This window comes from Coregonus clupeaformis, unplaced genomic scaffold, assembly GCF_020615455.1.
Source record: "Coregonus clupeaformis isolate EN_2021a unplaced genomic scaffold, ASM2061545v1 scaf3641, whole genome shotgun sequence".
Taxonomy (NCBI): domain Eukaryota; kingdom Metazoa; phylum Chordata; class Actinopteri; order Salmoniformes; family Salmonidae; genus Coregonus; species Coregonus clupeaformis.
The window spans coordinates 22,501-39,723 of record NW_025537095.1 but is presented as its reverse complement, the minus strand read 5'-3'; the positions used below and the strand labels follow the sequence as shown (position 1 = coordinate 39,723).

The following is a 17,223-nucleotide window of genomic DNA, read 5'->3' as shown; positions in this document are numbered from 1 at the left end:
GCCACCCCTGTGCTTCACGGTTGGGATGGTGTTCTTCGGCTTGCAAGCCTCACCCCCTTTTTCCTCCAAACATAACGAAGGTCATTGGCAAAACAGTTCTATTTTTGGTTCATCAGACCAGAGGACACTTCTCAAAAAAGTACGATCTTTGTCCCCATGTGCAGTTGCAAACCGTAGTCTGGCTTTTTTTTATAGCGGTTTTGGAGCAGTGGCTTCTTCCTTGCTTAGCGGCCTTTCAGGTTATGTCGATATAGGACTTGTTTTTACTGTGGATATAGATACTTTGTACCTGTTTCCTCCAGCATCTTGACAAGGTCCTTTGCTGTTGTTCTGGGATTGATTTGCACTTTTCGCACCAAAGTACGTTCACCTCTAGGAGGCAGAACGTGTCTCTCTTCCTGAGCGGTATGACGGCTGCGTGGTCCCATGGTGTTTATACTTACGTACTATTGTTTGTAAAGATGAACGTGGTACCTTCAGGCGTTTGGAAATTGCTCCCAAGGATGAACCAGACTTGTGGAGGTCTACAATTATTTTTTGAGGTCTTGGCTGATTTCCTTTGATTTTCCCATGATGTCAAGCAAAGAGGCACTGAGTTTGAAGGTAGGCCTTGAAATACATCCACAGGTACACCTCCAATTTACTCAAATGATGTCAATAAGCATATCAGAAGCTTCTAAAGCCATGACATCATTTTCTGGAATTTTCCAAGCTGTTTAAAAGGGGGGTTGAATAGTTATGCACATTCAAATTACTTGTTTGTTCAAAAGAAACATCATTTTTGCATCTTCAGTGGTAGGCATGTTGTGTAAATCAAATGATACAAACCCCCAAAAATCCATTTTAATTCCAGGTTGTAAGGCAACAAAATAGGAAAAATGCCAAGGGGGGTGAATACTTGCAAGGCACTGTACATGTGACTAATAAACACTCTGAATCTGAACAACAAGTCACCTGTAGCTTGTCCTCAAACTCCTGGAGGTTACGACGGTCCCGCGACGACAGAGGACGCCCGTCCACACACTGGAGACAAACACAAACAAACAAAGAGGAGGTATGAGAGGACTGCAGGTGTTCAACAGTTTCAATGAAAAGAAGAAGAAATGTATGCACTAACTGTAAGTCGCTCTGGATAAGAGCGTCTGCTAAATGACTAAAATGTAAATGTAAATGTAAGGTATGAGAGGACTGCAGGTGTTCTACAGTTTCAACAGTCTGAAGGTATGAGAGGACTGCAGGTGTTCTGCTGTTTCAATGAAGTATGAGAGGACTGCATGCTCTGCTGTTTCAAGCAGTCTGAAGGTATAGAGGACTGCAGGTGTCTGCTGTTTAACAGTCTGAAGGTATGAGAGGACTGCAGGTGTTCTGCTGTTTCAACAGCCTGAAGGTATCAGAGGACTGCAGGTGTTCTGCTGTTTCAACAGTCTGAAGGTATGAGAGGACTGCAGGTGTTCTGCTGTTTCAACAGTCTGAAGGTATGAGAGGACTGCAGGTGTTCTGCTGTTTCAACAGTCTGAAGGTATGAGAGGACTGCAGGTGTTCTGCTGTTTCAACAGTCTGAAGGTATCAGAGGACTGCAGGTGTTCTGCTGTTTCAACAGTCTGAAGGTATGAGAGGACTGCAGGTGTTCTGCTGTTTCAACAGTCTGAAGGTATGAGAGGACTGCAGGTGTTCTGCTGTTTCAACAGTCGAAGGTATGAGAGGACTGCAGGTGTTCTGCTGTTTCAACAGTCTGAAGGTATGAGAGGACTGCAGGTGTTCTGCTGTTTCAACAGTCTGAAGGTATGAGAGGACTGCAGGTGTTCTGCTGTGTTTTTCAACAGTCTGAAGGTATGAGAGACTGCAGGTGTTCTGCTGTTTCAACAGTCTGAAGGTATGAGAGGACTGCAGGTGTTCTGCTGTTTCAACAGTCTGAAGGTATGAGAGGACTGCAGGTGTTCTGCTGTTTCAACAGTCTGAAGGTATGAGAGGACTGCAGGTGTTCTGCTGTTTCAACGTCTGAAGGTATGAGAGGACTGCAGGTGTTCTGCTGTTTCAACAGTCTGAAGGTATGAGAGGACTGCAGGTGTTCTGCTGTTTCAACAGTCTGAAGGTATGAGAGGACTGCAGGTGTTCTGCTGTTTCAACAGTCTGAAGGTATGAGAGGACTGCAGGTGTTCTGCTGTTTCAACAGTATGAAGGTATGCAAGAGAGGACTGCAGGTGTTCTGCTGTTTCAACAGCCTGAAGGTATGAGAGGACTGCAGGTGTTCTGCTGTTTCAACAGCCTGAAGGTATGAGAGAGGACTGCAGGTGTTCTGCTGTTTCAACAGTCTGAAGATATGAGAGGACTGCAGGTGTTCTGCTGTTTCAACAGTCTGAAGGTATGAGAGGACTGCAGGTGTTCTGCTGTTTCAACAGTCTGAAGGTATGAGAGGACTGCAGGTGTTCTGCTGTTTCAACAGTCTGAAGGTATGAGAGGACTGCAGGTGTTCTGCTGTTTCAACAGTCTGAAGGTATGAGAGGACTGCAGGTGTTCTGCTGTTTCAACAGTCTGAAGGTATGAGAGGACTGCAGGTGTTCTGCTGTTTCAACAGTCTGAAGGTATGAGAGGACTGCAGGTGTTCTGCTGTTTCAACAGTCTGAAGGTATGAGAGGACTGCAGGTGTTCTGCTGTTTCAACAGCCTGAAGGTATGAGAGGACTGCAGGTGTTCTGCTGTTTCAACAGTCTGAAGGTATGAGAGGACTGCAGGTGTTCTGCAGTTTCAACAGTCTGAAGGTATGAGAGGACTGCAGGTGTTCTACAGTTTCAACAGTCTGAAGGTATGAGAGGACTGCAGGTGTTCTACAGTTTCAACAGTCTGAAGGTATGAGAGGACTGCAGGTGTTCTGCTGTTTCAACAGTCTGAAGGTATGAGAGGACTGCAGGTGTTCTGCTGTTTCAACAGTCTGAAGGTATGAGAGGACTGCAGGTGTTCTGCTGTTTCAACAGTCTGAAGGTATGAGAGGACTGCAGGTGTTCTGCTGTTTCAACAGTCTGAAGGTATGAGAGGACTGCAGGTGTTCTGCTGTTTGAACAGTCTGAAGGTATGAGAGGACTGCAGGTGTTCTGCTGTTTCAACAGTCTGAAGGTATGAGAGGACTGCAGGTGTTCTGCTGTTTCAACAGTCTGAAGGTATGAGAGGACTGCAGGTGTTCTGCTGTTTCAACAGTCTGAAGGTATGAGAGGACTGCAGGTGTTCTGCTGTTTCAACAGTCTGAAGGTATGAGAGGACTGCAGGTGTTCTGCAGTTTCAACAGTCTGAAGGTATGAGAGGACTGCAGGTGTTCTACAGTTTCAACAGTCTGAAGGTATGAGAGGACTGCAGGTGTTCTACAGTTTCAACAGTCTGAAGGTATGAGAGGACTGCAGGTGTTCTGCTGTTCCAACAGTCTGAAGGTATGAGAGGACTGCAGGTGTTCTGCTGTTTCAACATCCTGACTCTGGCTCTGGAGGGAAGAGGTTTGACAGGGGAGTGAGGAGACGCCCCTTTCTGTTTTTTAACACCTTTTGTCATATTTTATTCTTTACAGGGTATGCAACTTATGCAAGCTCAGTAAAGCTCAATCAAGTTTAAATAGAGCATTTGAAATGATTTCCAATAGTATTTGAACACAGGTCTGGCTGCAAGCCACCAGCTCATATCAGCTCTGTGGCATCACCTACACCAGGGACCAATGGCATACCGGCTTTAAGTCATCAACATTCCTTACAGCCAGAGGTCATAACCAATTCCATCCCAATGTTATAAAAAATATAATAAAAACAACAAGTCTTTTTTTCAGCTTTAGGGTGATAACTGAGACCCACCTTGGCTTTGATCTTTTCCATCTGGTGTTCAACCTCCTCAATATCTTCAGTGTTCTCCAGGCGCTCGTACACCACACTACGTGTCCCTTTAATCAGGTTCAACGGCAGCACTGACATGCCATATGCCTGTAGAGAATGAATAAAAACAGCCGTTTCAATAACATATTACTGCACTGACATACCATATGCCTGTAGAGAATGAATAAACACAGCCGTTTCAATAACATATTACTGCACTGACATACCATATGCCTGTAAAGAATGGATAAACACAGCCGTTTCAATAACATATTACTGCACTGACATACCATATGCCTGTAGAGAATGGATAAACACAGCCGTTTCAATAACATATTACTGCACTGACATACCATATGCCTGTAGAGAATGGATAAACACAGCCGTTTCAATAACATATTACTGCACTGACATACCATACACCAGTTAAAGCGGCAATCAGCAGTTGAAACAATAACAAAGCGTCCCGCTTCCGTAAAACGCTGAGGGATGGGGCTGGAGAAATATAACCACTCTCAAATTCATGGGCAGAGCTATGGATCCAAGGACTGACCATTCATGATGTCAAATGTATAGTTTTAACCATGTTGTGATGCTATATAGTGTTTGTTTACATGTACTTTGTTACAAACATTGGAGTAAAACAAGCATATATTCTGGGTTCTGATGAGGTACGACAGTTGAACTAAGCTCATGAGGCATTTATAAGTTATATTCTTCAAGAATCAATGGGTACATATCATTAATTCACGTGTCCAAAAATGGATGTAGCAACTGCAGACTGAATACAAAGAATAGAGTAAGACTGTGTCCCGAATGACACACCGTTATACAGTACCAGTCAAAAGTTTGGACACACCTACTCATTCCAGGGTTTTTCTTTATTTGTACTATTTTCAAATTTTTTGAATAATAGTGAAGACATCAAAACTATGAAATAATACATATGGAATCATGTAGCAACCAAAAAAGTGTTAAACAAATCAAAATATATTTTCGATTTTAGATTCTTCAAAGTAGCCACCCTTTTCCTTGATGACAGCTTTGCACACTCTTGGCATTCTCTCAACCAGCATCATGAGGTAGTCACCTGGAATGCATTTCAGTTAACAGGTGTGCTTTCTTAAAAGTTAATTTGTGGAATATACAGAAGATAGCCCTATTTGGTAAAAGACCGAGTCCATATTATGGCAAAAACAGCTCAAATAAGCAAAGAGAAAAGACAGTCCATCATTACTTTAAGACATGAAGGTCAGTCAATACGGAACATTTCAAGAACTTTGAACGTTTCTTCAAGTGCAGTCACAAAAACCATCAAGAGCTATGATGAAACTGGCTCTCATGAGGACCGCCACAGTAAAGGAAGACCCAGAGTTACCTCTGCTGCAGAGGATAAGTTAATTAGAGATACCAGCCTCAGATATTGCAGCCCAAATAAATGCTTCACAGAGTTCAAGTAACAGACACTTCTCAACATCAACTGTGTGAATCAGGCCTTCATGGTTGAATTGCTGCAAAGAAACCACTACTAAAGGACACCAATAAGAAGAAGAGACCTGCTTGGGCCAAGAAACATGAGCAATGGACATTAGACTGGTGGAAATCTGTCCTGATGAGTCCAAATTATAGATCTTTGGTTCAAACCGCTGTGTCTTTGTGAGACACAGAGTAGGTGAACGGATGATCTCCGCATGTGTGGTTCCCACAGTGAAGCATGGAGGAGGAGGTGTGATGGTGCTTTGCTGGTGACACTGTCTGTGATTTATTTAGAATTCAAGGCACACTTAACCAGCATGCCTACCACAGCATTCTGCAGCGATACACCATCCCATCTGGTTTGCGCTTAGTGGGACTATCATTTGTTTTTCAACAGGACAATGACCCAAAACACACCTCCAGGCTGTGTAAGGGCTATTTGACCAAGAAGGAGAGTGATGGAGTGCTGCATCCCGACCTCATCCCAATTGAGATGGTTTGGGATGTGTTGGACCGCAGAGTGAAGGAAAAGCAGCCAACAAGTGCTAAGCATATGTGGGAACTCCTTCAAGACTGTTGGAAAAACATTCCTCATTAAGCTGGTTGCGAGAATGCCATGAGTATCCAAAGCTGTCATCAAGGCAAAGGGTGGCTACTTTGAAGAATCTAAAATATAAAACATATTTTGATTTGTTTAACACTTTTTTGGTTACAACATGATTCCATATGTGTTATTTCATAGATTTGATGTCTTCACTATTATTCTACAATGTAGAAAATAGTACAAATAAAGAAAAACCCTTGAATGAGTAGGTGTGTCCAAACTTTTGACTGGTACTGTACATAGTGTACTACTTTTGACCAGGCCCATAGGGGTGCACTATGTAGGGAATAGGATGCCATCTGGGACGCAGCCTTAAAACAGAGCGTTTCAATCACATATTACAGAGGTGTCAAGCCACTTTAGTGTCTGTGAATCTGTAGCACGTGAACGCACCTACCACCCACACTCAATGACACATGGATATACGCAGTAGAGATGTATAGGGAGCTATAACACTCACAGCTGTACCCCTCCGGCTACATGTCATTCTTTAAATGGTGGAATTTTGCTGCACGGGGCTTATGTGTGAATCTGCAGCCAGCAAGCATTTTGTGTGGAGAGAAAGTTTCTATCTCTCTCTCTCTCTCTCTCTTCTCTCTCTCTCTCTCACACGCACACACACAGCCTAACAGTGCCCCCCTGTGACAGCACTGAGGACAGAGGAAAGCTCCCGCATTCACAGAGAAAATGAGCAGAGAAAATAAATAAACAAATATTAAGAAAGAAAGAAAAGGACGTTGAGGCAATAGCTTTTAAAAACAACAATTCAGCTGTCATTTCAATAAGGACTGTTGCAACACATCAATAGACTAATACCTCTAGCTTAAAATAAAGAGAGAGAGAGGAAAGAGAGAGAAGACTCAGGGTGCTCAGTGGCACATCCCATTCAGAGTGTTGCTGGGGTGTTGCCAGGGCAGAGAGGTGGGGTGAGGCGCCTGGGAGCCACAATACAGGATGTTCAATAAAAAATGAGAGGCGAGGGCAATCTCTCTCCAATACCCTGCTCAGCGCAGTGGCCAATCAATACATGTTGAGAATAAATGAAGGGCAGGCCAAACACACACACACACACACACACGCACACACAGTGTAAGTGATCACACACACACACTCACGTACCACGTGTAAACACCAACCTGGGGCGCTGTTATTTTACCAGCTATTTCATAATAAAACAAGAGAGTGTTTTGTGAGATTACACCTTCACCCCGCCAAGAGAGGCTGACCTTCTCCTCCACTTTCTCTATTGAAGTTTTTATTCTGAGGCTGAAAAGGGAAATGTTGGATCACTCTAAAAACCACTTTTACTGGCTGGTGAGTGTTAGGTGGCATTAGAGGGAGAGAGAAGGAGAGTATCAGGGGATGAAGACATATGGCAGGGCCGGCCCTATTATTAGTCCTAGCTTCTGCGGTGGATGGATCTCTGCTAGGGGCTGCGTCGCACCTCCTGCAATGAATCACGGGGCCTCTTAAGGCCGGAGCATGTCCAGAATACCAAGCAGCTCGCTCATAAAAGAAGAACCTGTCCCCCTGTTCACATCCTTAGGAGGGAGTGTGTGTGTGTGTGTGTGTGTGTGTGTGTGTGTGTGTGTGTGTGTGTGTGTGTGTGTGTGTGTGTGTGTGTGTGTGTGTGTGTGTGTGAGAAGCACATCCCTTCCTCTCTGATGTGGTGCCTCCTTGACATGAGAAAAATACAAACCCGAACCGACGGACACAGATGACTTGACTCCTTCCTCTCCAGCCCAGAGCTGTAACCTTCTGACATGAGGCATAAGTACTAGAGGGGGGTGTAGTTAAACCCATTGGAAAAGCACCTGACGAATAACTGTAGAATATACAGCTTTAGCATAGAACTGTCTGTAGAGATTGAGAGAGTGTAATCATTGGCTGGAATCTTAAAGAGAGCTATCTGATTGAGGAGGGACCGGACCCCAGGCACAAGACATCTCTTTGTCCCCCTCTCTGGTCTCTGTTAGGGAAGGAGAGGGGGGTGCCTCTTCACTTTGATGAGGAGAGCTAATAGAACAGGGTTCCCCAACTGGTGGCCCGTGGTTTTATTTTTTGGCAAAAACTGGACAGACTAAAAACACCAGGAAATCAGCTAGAATTGTAATTTAAATAAATATGTTCCCCAGTATTCCCACGCATAATAAAGAGAAACATGTGATTGTATACAAATGTAAGCAAGGTTTGAAATTATTATGTTTTAGTCAAACATTATATCTGTTTGGGTTTCTCGCGGTCAATTTGCCGTCTACAAATTATTTGTAATTATGCTCCGGCCCCCCAACCATCCACTCAAGAAAAAGTCGGCCCGCGACTGAATCTAGTTGATGATCCCTGCGGTAGAACGTAGTTAGGGAATCTAGTTGATGATCCCTGCGGTAGAACGTAGTTAGGGAATCTAGTTGATGATCCCTGCGGTAGAACGTAGTTAGGGAATCTAGTTGATGATCCCTGCGGTAGAACGTAGTTAGGGAATCTAGTTGATGATCCCTGCGGTAGAACGTAGTTAGGGAATCTAGTTGATGATCCCTGCGGTAGAACGTAGTTAGGGAATCTAGTTGATGATCCCTGCGGTAGAACGTAGTTAGGGAATCTAGTTGATGATCCCTGCGGTAGAACGTAGTTAGGGAATCTAGTTGATGATCCCTGCGGTAGAACGTAGTTAGGGAATCTAGTTGATGATCCCTCGTGGTAGAACGTAGTTAGGAATCTAGTTGATGATCCCTGCGGTAGAACGTAGTTAGGGAATCTAGTTGATGATCCCTGCGGTAGAACGTAGTTAGGGAATCTAGTTGATGATCCCTGCGGTAGAACGTAGTTAGGGAATCTAGTTGATGATCCCTGCGGTAGAACGTAGTTAGGGAATCTAGTTGATGATCCCTGCGGTAGAACGTAGTTAGGGAATCTAGTTGATGATCCCTGCGGTAGAACGTAGTTAGGGAATCTAGTTGATGATCCCTGCGGTAGAACGTAATTAGGAATATAACAAGAAAAAGTTTAAAAGTGACTACCTCCCTGGGTGTGTCCCAGATGGCCTCCTATCCACTATAATGTACACTAATTTTGACCACAGCCATGGTCAAAAGTTGTGCACTTTATAGGGAATAGGAGGCCATTTGGGATGTAGGGAATAGGAGGCCATTTGGGATGTAGGGAATAGGAGGCCATTTGGGATGTAGGGAATAGGAGGCCATTTGGGATGTACCCTCCCTCTCTTATTCACCCAGAGGCCCTGGTCTATACCAGGTCAATTTACTGGTCTCTGATTAGATCTAAGGAAATGAATCTCCTCACCTGTTCTTTTCCCATCAGCATCTTAACGCCGGCAATTTAAGAGCAAGGGAAAGAGGGAAGGAGGAGAGGGGGGGGGGGCACTAGATCCATAAGTCACTGTGCTAGCCAGGCTTTTAAATCAAGCCAGAGAGGACTTCAGAGATCAGATGACGCACGAGACTGCAGATCTTCGGACACCATTAGTCTCAAACCTCACCCCTCGGAGTAGGGTGAAGTTCCCCTAGAGGCTGACCTTGGGTTAGTTTTGCACTTTCCCCACTAATGGTTCAGGTTAGGATTGTTGGACGTTAAACTGATCCTTGATCTGTACCTAGAGGAAACTACTCCCCAGAGCCCTCACCCCTCCTTGAGTCAATCGACTTGAGGCTGAGGATGTCCTAATATGGCCACCGTACTGGACTAGGTGAGGCCCACAGGAGGTTGGTGGCACCTTAATTGGGGAGGACGGGCTCATGGTAATTGCTTGAGTATAATTAGTGGAACGGTAATAAATACATCAAATGGTTTGATACCATTCCATTTACTCCATTCCAGTCATTATTATGAGCCGTCCTCCCCTCAGCAGCCTCCACTGGTGATGCCCCTCTTGTCAACTCTGATATGCAACTACCTCAGTCGAACACAGTGTCGGGTAGTCTGGGACTGTGATATACTGCCATATGCATATGGAAATATAATAGACGCATTAAAAAGTCACTGTGCCGATCATTTTCATTGTAATGTCATCTGAAAGGTGAAATGGAACCCTAAGGCACATTAAACAAACACGGATTCACAGAGTGAGTGGTTCAATAAACGGTGTAACATTTTCATGGACTTTCCAAAAAATCTATGAGAGGAAGAAATGCATTTAGGAGAGATAGATACATTTTGGAGTGGTTGAGGTTGAAATGTAATGTATCCAAGTCAAATAACCACATCATGTGAAATATTATGAAAAGCCAGAATTATAAAAGACACAACATAACAGGAGCGTGTGGGTTGTTTGCGAGAAGTAGGTGTCAACTTGTGTGTGGTATGTCAATGTGAAGGTAGCAGCAACATAATACCAGTGGTATGTCACTGTGAAGGTAGCAGCAACATCATACCAGTGGTATGTCACTGTGAAGGTAGCAGCAACATAATACCAGTGGTATGTCAATGTGAAGGTAGCAGCAACATAATACCAGTGGTATGTCACTGTGAAGGTAGCAGCAACATAATACCAGTGGTATGTCACTGTGAAGGTAGCAGCAACATAATACCAGTGGTATGTCACTGTGAAGGTAGCAGCAACATAATACCAGTGGTATGTCACTGTGAAGGTAGCATCAACATCATACCAGTGGTATGTCACTGTGAAGGTAGCAGCAACATAATACCAGTGGTATGTCACTGTGAAGGTAGCAGCAACATAATACCAGTGGTATGTCACTGTGAAGGTAGCAGCAACATAATACCAGTGGTATGTCACTGTGAAGATAGCAGAAACATAATACCAGTGGTATGTCACTGTGAAGGTAGCATCAACATCATACCAGTGGTATGTCACTGTGAAGGTAGCATCAACATCATACCAGTGGTATGTCACTGTGAAGGTAGCAGCAACATAATACCAGTGGTATGTCACTGTGAAGATAGCAGAAACATAATACCAGTGGTATGTCACTGTGAAGGAAGCAGCAACATAATACCAGTGGTATGTCACTGTGAAGGTAGCAGCAACATAATACCAGTGGTATGTCACTGTGAAGGTAGCAGCAACATAATACCAGTGGTATGTCACTGTGAAGGTAGCAGCAACATAATACCAGTGGTATGTCACTGTGAAGGTAGCAGCAACATAATACCAGTGGTATGTCACTGTGAAGGTAGCAGCAACATAATACCAGTGGTATGTCACTGTGAAGGAAGCAGCAACATAATACCAGTGGTATGTCACTGTGAAGGAAGCAGCAACATAATACCAGTGTACTAATGTGAGAGGCAGACTCACTCAGTCTACGTCCCAAATGGCACCCTATTTCCTACATACATAGTGTATTGGCCCTGGTCAAAAGTAGTGCAGTATATAGGGAAATGGGAATAGGGTGCCCTTTGGGACGCAGCAATAGAACATTCATGGTTTTGATTATCATGGTTATAAGACTATCCTAATTCCATCACCATCCTTTTCAATGGTTTGATACAGTGTGAGATGTATTTTTATCAGACAATAAAAGTCTGTCTCCTTCATGTCATTCACAAGCTAGATATATAGACAATACAGTACCATAACTTGTTGAAGTGCTAAAGTACAGTGAGTGCATTAACACTGGTCTAATGATGATGTCATCATGATTGATTGAATGTAGGCTTTGCTGAGCTGAGAACATGCAGTGTGACTTCCACTAGCTGAGGTCATGGTTGAACATGTGTCTGTGATGTGAACAGCTACTGTGTCCAGGTACAGAACAGAACAGAGAGGCTAGTGATCTAGGATCAGGTACAGAACAGAACAGAGGCTAGTGATCTAGGATCAGGTACAGAACAGAACAGAGAGGCTAGTGATCTAGGATCAGGTACAGAACAGAACAGAGAGGCTAGAGATCTAGGATCAGGTACAGAACAGAACAGAGAGGTTAGTGATCTAGGATCAGGTACAGAACAGAACAGAGAGGCTAGTGATCTAGGATCAGGTACAGAACAGAACAGAGAGGCTAGTGATCTAGGATCAGGTACAGAACAGAACAGAGAGGCTAGAGATCTAGGATCAGGTACAGAACAGAGAGGCTAGAGATCTAGGATCAGGTAAAGAACAGAAGAGTGAGGCTATAGATCTAGGATCAGGTGCCTATCTCACTTATTCATTATGATCTAAAAGGCTAAACTGATCCTAGATTAGCACTCCTACTCTGAGACTCTAACCAGTAACCAGATGGCCCTTTAAGATCCACATAATAGGTGATAGCTCCATTCTGCATCTGCTGCAGTCAAAAATTAATTAGCTCACGCCTCGGAGAGTGTTGTGTTGGCCGAAAAACACTTACTCTTGAATTTAGTTAAAATGCATCCACCAGCCGGGGGCTGTAGCAGATAGAGAGAGCACAGTCTAGTTACATATAGCAGTTTATATACACCCATGGGAAGGGAGGGAGGGAGGGAGGGAGGGGGGGAGAGAGAGAGAGAGAGAGAGAGAGAGAGAGAGAGAGAGAGAGAGAGAGAGAGAGAGAGAGAGAGAGAGAGAGAGAGCCCAGCGGTGTTAGGGAGTTATATAGGACAGTTTCTATAAACCCTGGGATGGGCCGGTTGTTTGAATTAAGGGGGAGTGGCCACCTCAGCACAAAGAGTAGTGATAAATGAACCCTGCAGAGTCACGGAGGATACGGGACCTGTCACTTAGGTTCCATTAGGTTAATCATGCATAATAACAACACACAGCTACAGTGATAAATCACATGGACCCTGTAGAAACACATAGAGGGGCTGTGGTGGGGGGAGACTGGGGTGGCGGTGAGGATGGGAAGCTGGGCTGGAGTGGGTTGGAGAGGGAGAGAGGACTCCAGTATGGAGAGACCAGGGTATAAGGAGAGGGAGAGAGGACTCCAGTATGTAGAGACCAGGGTGGGAGGAGAGGGAGCGAGGACTCCAGTATGGAGAGACCAGGGTGGGAGGAGAGGGAGAGAGGACTCCAGTATGGAGATACCAGGGTGGGAGGAGAGGGAGAGAGGACTCCAGTATGGAGAGACCAGGGTATAAGGAGAGGGAGAGAGGACTCCAGTATGGAGAGACCAGGGTGGGAGGAGAGGGAGCGAGGACTCCAGTATGGAGAGACCAGGGTGGGAGGAGAGGGAGAGAGGACTCCAGTATGGAGAGACCAGGGTGGGAGGAGAGGGAGAGAGGACTCCAGTATGGAGAGACCAGGGTGGGAGGAGAGGGAGAGAGGACTCCAGTATGGAGAGACCAGGGTGGGAGGAGAGGGAGAGAGGACTCCAGTATGGAGAGACCAGGGTATAAGGAGAGGGGAGAGAGGACTCCAGTATGGAGAGACCAGGGTGGGAGGAGAGGGTGAGAGGACTCCAGTATGGAGAGACCAGGGTGGGAGGAGAGGAAGAGAGGACTCCAGTATGGAGAGACCAGGGTGGGAGGAGAGGGAGAGAGGACTCCCAGTATGGAGAGACCAGGGTGGGAGGAGAGGGAGAGAGGACTCCAGTATGGAGAGACCAGGGTGGGAGGAGAGGGAGAGAGGACTCCAGTATGGAGAGACCAGGGTGGGAGGAGAGGGAGAGAGGACTCCAGTATGGAGAGACCAGGGTGGGAGGAGAGGGAGAGAGGACTCCAGTATAGAGAGACCAGGGTGGGAGGAGAGGGAGAGAGGACTCCAGTATGGAGAGACCAGGGTGGGAGGAGAGGGAGAGAGGACTCCAGTATGGAGAGACCAGGGTGGGAGGAGAGGGAGAGAGGACTCCAGTATGGAGAGACCAGGGTGGGAGGAGAGGGAGAGAGGACTCCAGTATGGAGAGACCAGGGTGGGAGGAGAGGGAGAGAGGACTCCAGTATGGAGAGACCAGGGTATAAGGAGAGGGAGAGAGGACTCCAGTATGGAGAGACCAGGGTGGGAGGAGAGGGAGAGAGGACTCCAGTATGGAGAGACCAGGGTGGGAGGAGAGGGAGAGAGGACTCCAGTATGGAGAGACCAGGGTGGGAGGAGAGGGAGAGAGGACTCCAGTATGGAGAGACTAGGGTGGGAGGAGAGGGAGAGAGGACTCCAGTATGGAGAGACCAGGGTGGGAGGAGAGGGAGAGAGGACTCCAGTATGGAGAGACCAGGGTGGGAGGAGAGGGAGAGAGGACTCCGGTATGGAGAGACCAGGGTATAAGGAGAGGGAGAGAGGACTCCAGTATGGAGAGACCAGGGTATAAGGAGAGGGAGAAAGGACTCCAGTATGGAGAGACCAGGGTGGGAGGAGAGGAAGAGAGGACTCCAGTATGGAGAGACCAGGGTGGGAGGAGAGGGAGAGAGGACTCCAGTATGGAGAGACCAGGGTGGGAGGAGAGGGAGAGAGGACTCCAGTATGGAGAGACCAGGGTGGTAGGAGAGGGAGAGAGGACTCCGGTATGGAGAGACCAGGGTGGGAGGAGAGGGAGAGAGGACTCCAGTATGGAGAGACCAGGGTGGGAGGAGAGGGAGAGAGGACTCCGGTATGGAGAGACCAGGGTATAAGGAGAGGGAGAGAGGACTCCGGTATGGAGAGACCAGGGTATAAGGAGAGGGAGAGAGGACTCCAGTATGGAGAGACCAGGGTATAAGGAGAGGGAGAGAGGACTCCAGTATGGAGAGACCAGGGTGGGAGGAGAGGGAGAGAGGACTCCAGTATGGAGAGACCAGGGTGGTAGGAGAGGGAGAGAGGACTCCGTATGGAGAGACCAGGGTAGGAGAGGGAGAGAGGACTCAGTATGGAGAGACCAGGGTGGGAGGAGAGGGAGAGAGGACTCCAGTATGGAGAGACCAGGGTGGGAGGAGAGGGAGAGAGGACTCCAGTATGGAGAGACCAGGGTGGGAGGAGAGGGAGAGAGGACTCCAGTATGGAGAGACCAGGGTGGGAGGAGAGGGAGAGAGGAACTCCAGTATGGAGAGACCAGGGTGGGAGGAGAGGAGAGAGGACTCCAGTATAGAGAGACCAGGGTGGGAGGAGAGGGAGAGAGGACTCCAGTATGGAGAGACCAGGGTGGGAGGAGAGGGAGAGAGGACTCCAGTATGGAGAGACCAGGGTGGGAGGAGAGGGAGAGAGGACTCCAGTATGGAGAGACCAGGGTATAAGGAGAGGGAGAGAGGACTCCAGTATGGAGAGACCAGGGTGGGAGGAGAGGGTGAGAGGACTCCAGTATGGAGAGACCAGGGTGGGAGGAGAGGAAGAGAGGACTCCAGTATGGAGAGACCAGGGTGGGAGGAGAGGGAGAGAGGACTCCAGTATGGAGAGACCAGGGTGGGAGGAGAGGGAGAGAGGACTCCAGTATGGAGAGACCAGGGTGGGAGGAGAGGGAGAGAGGACTCCAGTATGGAGAGACCAGGGTGGGAGGAGAGGGAGAGAGGACTCCAGTATGGAGAGACCAGGGTGGGAGGAGAGGGAGAGAGGACTCCAGTATAGAGAGACCAGGGTGGGAGGAGAGGGAGAGAGGACTCCAGTATGGAGAGACCAGGGTGGGAGGAGAGGGAGAGAGGACTCCAGTATGGAGAGACCAGGGTGGGAGGAGAGGGAGAGAGGACTCCAGTATGGAGAGACCAGGGTGGGAGGAGAGGGAGAGAGGACTCCAGTATGGAGAGACCAGGGTATAAGGAGAGGGAGAGAGGACTCCAGTATGGAGAGACCAGGGTGGGAGGAGAGGGAGAGAGGACTCCAGTATGGAGAGACCAGGGTGGGAGGAGAGGGAGAGAGGACTCCAGTATGGAGAGACCAGGGTGGTAGGAGAGGGAGAGAGGACTCCAGTATGGAGAGACCAGGGTGGGAGGAGAGGGAGAGAGGACTCCAGTATGGAGAGACCAGGGTGGGAGGAGAGGGAGAGGGGAGAGAGTATGTGAACAGAACATAAAAGGGTGAGGGTTAGAGAGAGAGAGAGAGAGAGAGAGAGAGAGAGAGAGAGAGAGAGAGAGAGAGAGAGAGAGAGAGAGAGAGAGAGAGAGAGAGAGAGAGAGAGAGAGAGAGAGAGAGAGAGAGAGAGAGAGAGAGAGAGAGAGAGAGAGAGAGAGAGAGAGAGAATGAAAGAGAGAGAGAGAGAGAGAGAGAGAGAGAGAGAGAGAGAGAGAGAGAGAGAGAGAGAATGAGAGAGAGAGAGAGAGAGAGAGAGAGAGAGAGAGAGAGAGAGAGAGAGAGAGAGAGAGAGAGAGAGAGAGAGAGAGAGAGAGAGAGAGAGAGAGAGAGAGAGAGAGAGAGAGAGAGAATGAAAGAGAGAGAGAGAGAGAGAGAGAGAGAGAGAGAGAGAGAGAGAGAGAGAGAGAGAGAGAGAGAGAGAGAGAGAGAGAGAGAGAGAGAGAGAGAGAGAGAGAGAGAGAGAGAGAGAGAGAGAGAGACATAGAGAGAGAGGAGAGAGAGAGAGAGAGAATGAAAGAGAGAGCTACCAGCTGCTGATTTGTCTCCCACAAGGAAGCCTATTTCTGTGATTGACTCGGCATCACAACACAGCACATCAAAACACAAAGCTCACTGGGAGCCTTGATTTCCTATAGGCCGCTCTCACCAAGCCTCTCTAACAACATGGGGTCAACCCAGCAAAGCCGGAAAGACCAGCAACAGCAGCATCCCAAATGGCACCCTATTCTCTATTTAGTGCACGACTTAGGGCACTATTATGGGCTCTGGTCAAAAGTAGTGCTCTATATAGGGAATAGGGTGCCATTTGGGACACAGCCAACATTTCTATCCTCCAGATCTGGCCAGCGTAATTATCCACTCTTTAAAGAAGGACTGTAGAAAGCAAAGTGAAGCAGAGACAACAGAACAGGGCGGTAAAATCCCTGTTGAGCAGGATTATAAATCCTTTAAGAGAGATTGGCTCTCTAGAAACATACTCTATGTGATTGTGTATTGTTTATATAAAGAGGCCTGGTCTGCTTTAAATGGGGGACGACATGTCATTTCTCGAATAACAACATTGAGTTTTTTCCCAGAAGGCATTACTTGTGTGTGTGTGTGTGTGTGTGTGTGTGAGTACATAGCAACACACACCCCACCTGAGGAGCTATTTCCTGTGTTTGAGGGGTGCAAAATCCACTTGTCACTTAAATCTCGCTGGATTGATTGCTTTCATTTTACTCCTGCGACTCTTTCATACTCGTGCCTGTCGTTTTTTCCCGTTAATGTTACGACGGCAGAAATGTTTGTAATGACCTGTCAAACACACCTAATAATGGCTGTAATGGGCTCAATGGGATACATTGTCATTCTGTTGATTCTGTAAGAAGGCTTAACGCTTCGTCTGGGATTTACACACCATCTCCACACTTACATCACAACAAAGACGAGAACTGAACTTTATTTTCA

At 46.9% G+C, this 17,223-nt stretch overlaps 1 protein-coding gene across 1 annotated transcript in view; it reads right to left on the bottom strand.

Moving 5' to 3' along the window:
• Positions 1 to 954: 954 nt before the first annotated feature.
• Positions 955 to 17,223, bottom strand: part of LOC123490293 (lysosomal cobalamin transport escort protein LMBD1-like) — a gene marked incomplete at its 3' end in the record, with an annotated part of 30,295 nt that continues 14,026 nt past the window's right edge. The window contains exons 3-4 of the mRNA XM_045220355.1: positions 3,830 to 3,955; positions 955 to 1,023 (exon numbers count right to left, since the gene is read on the bottom strand). Of these exons, the coding sequence (XP_045076290.1) occupies positions 955 to 1,023; positions 3,830 to 3,955 (195 nt within the window). The remainder of the gene's footprint in view (positions 1,024 to 3,829; positions 3,956 to 17,223) is intronic.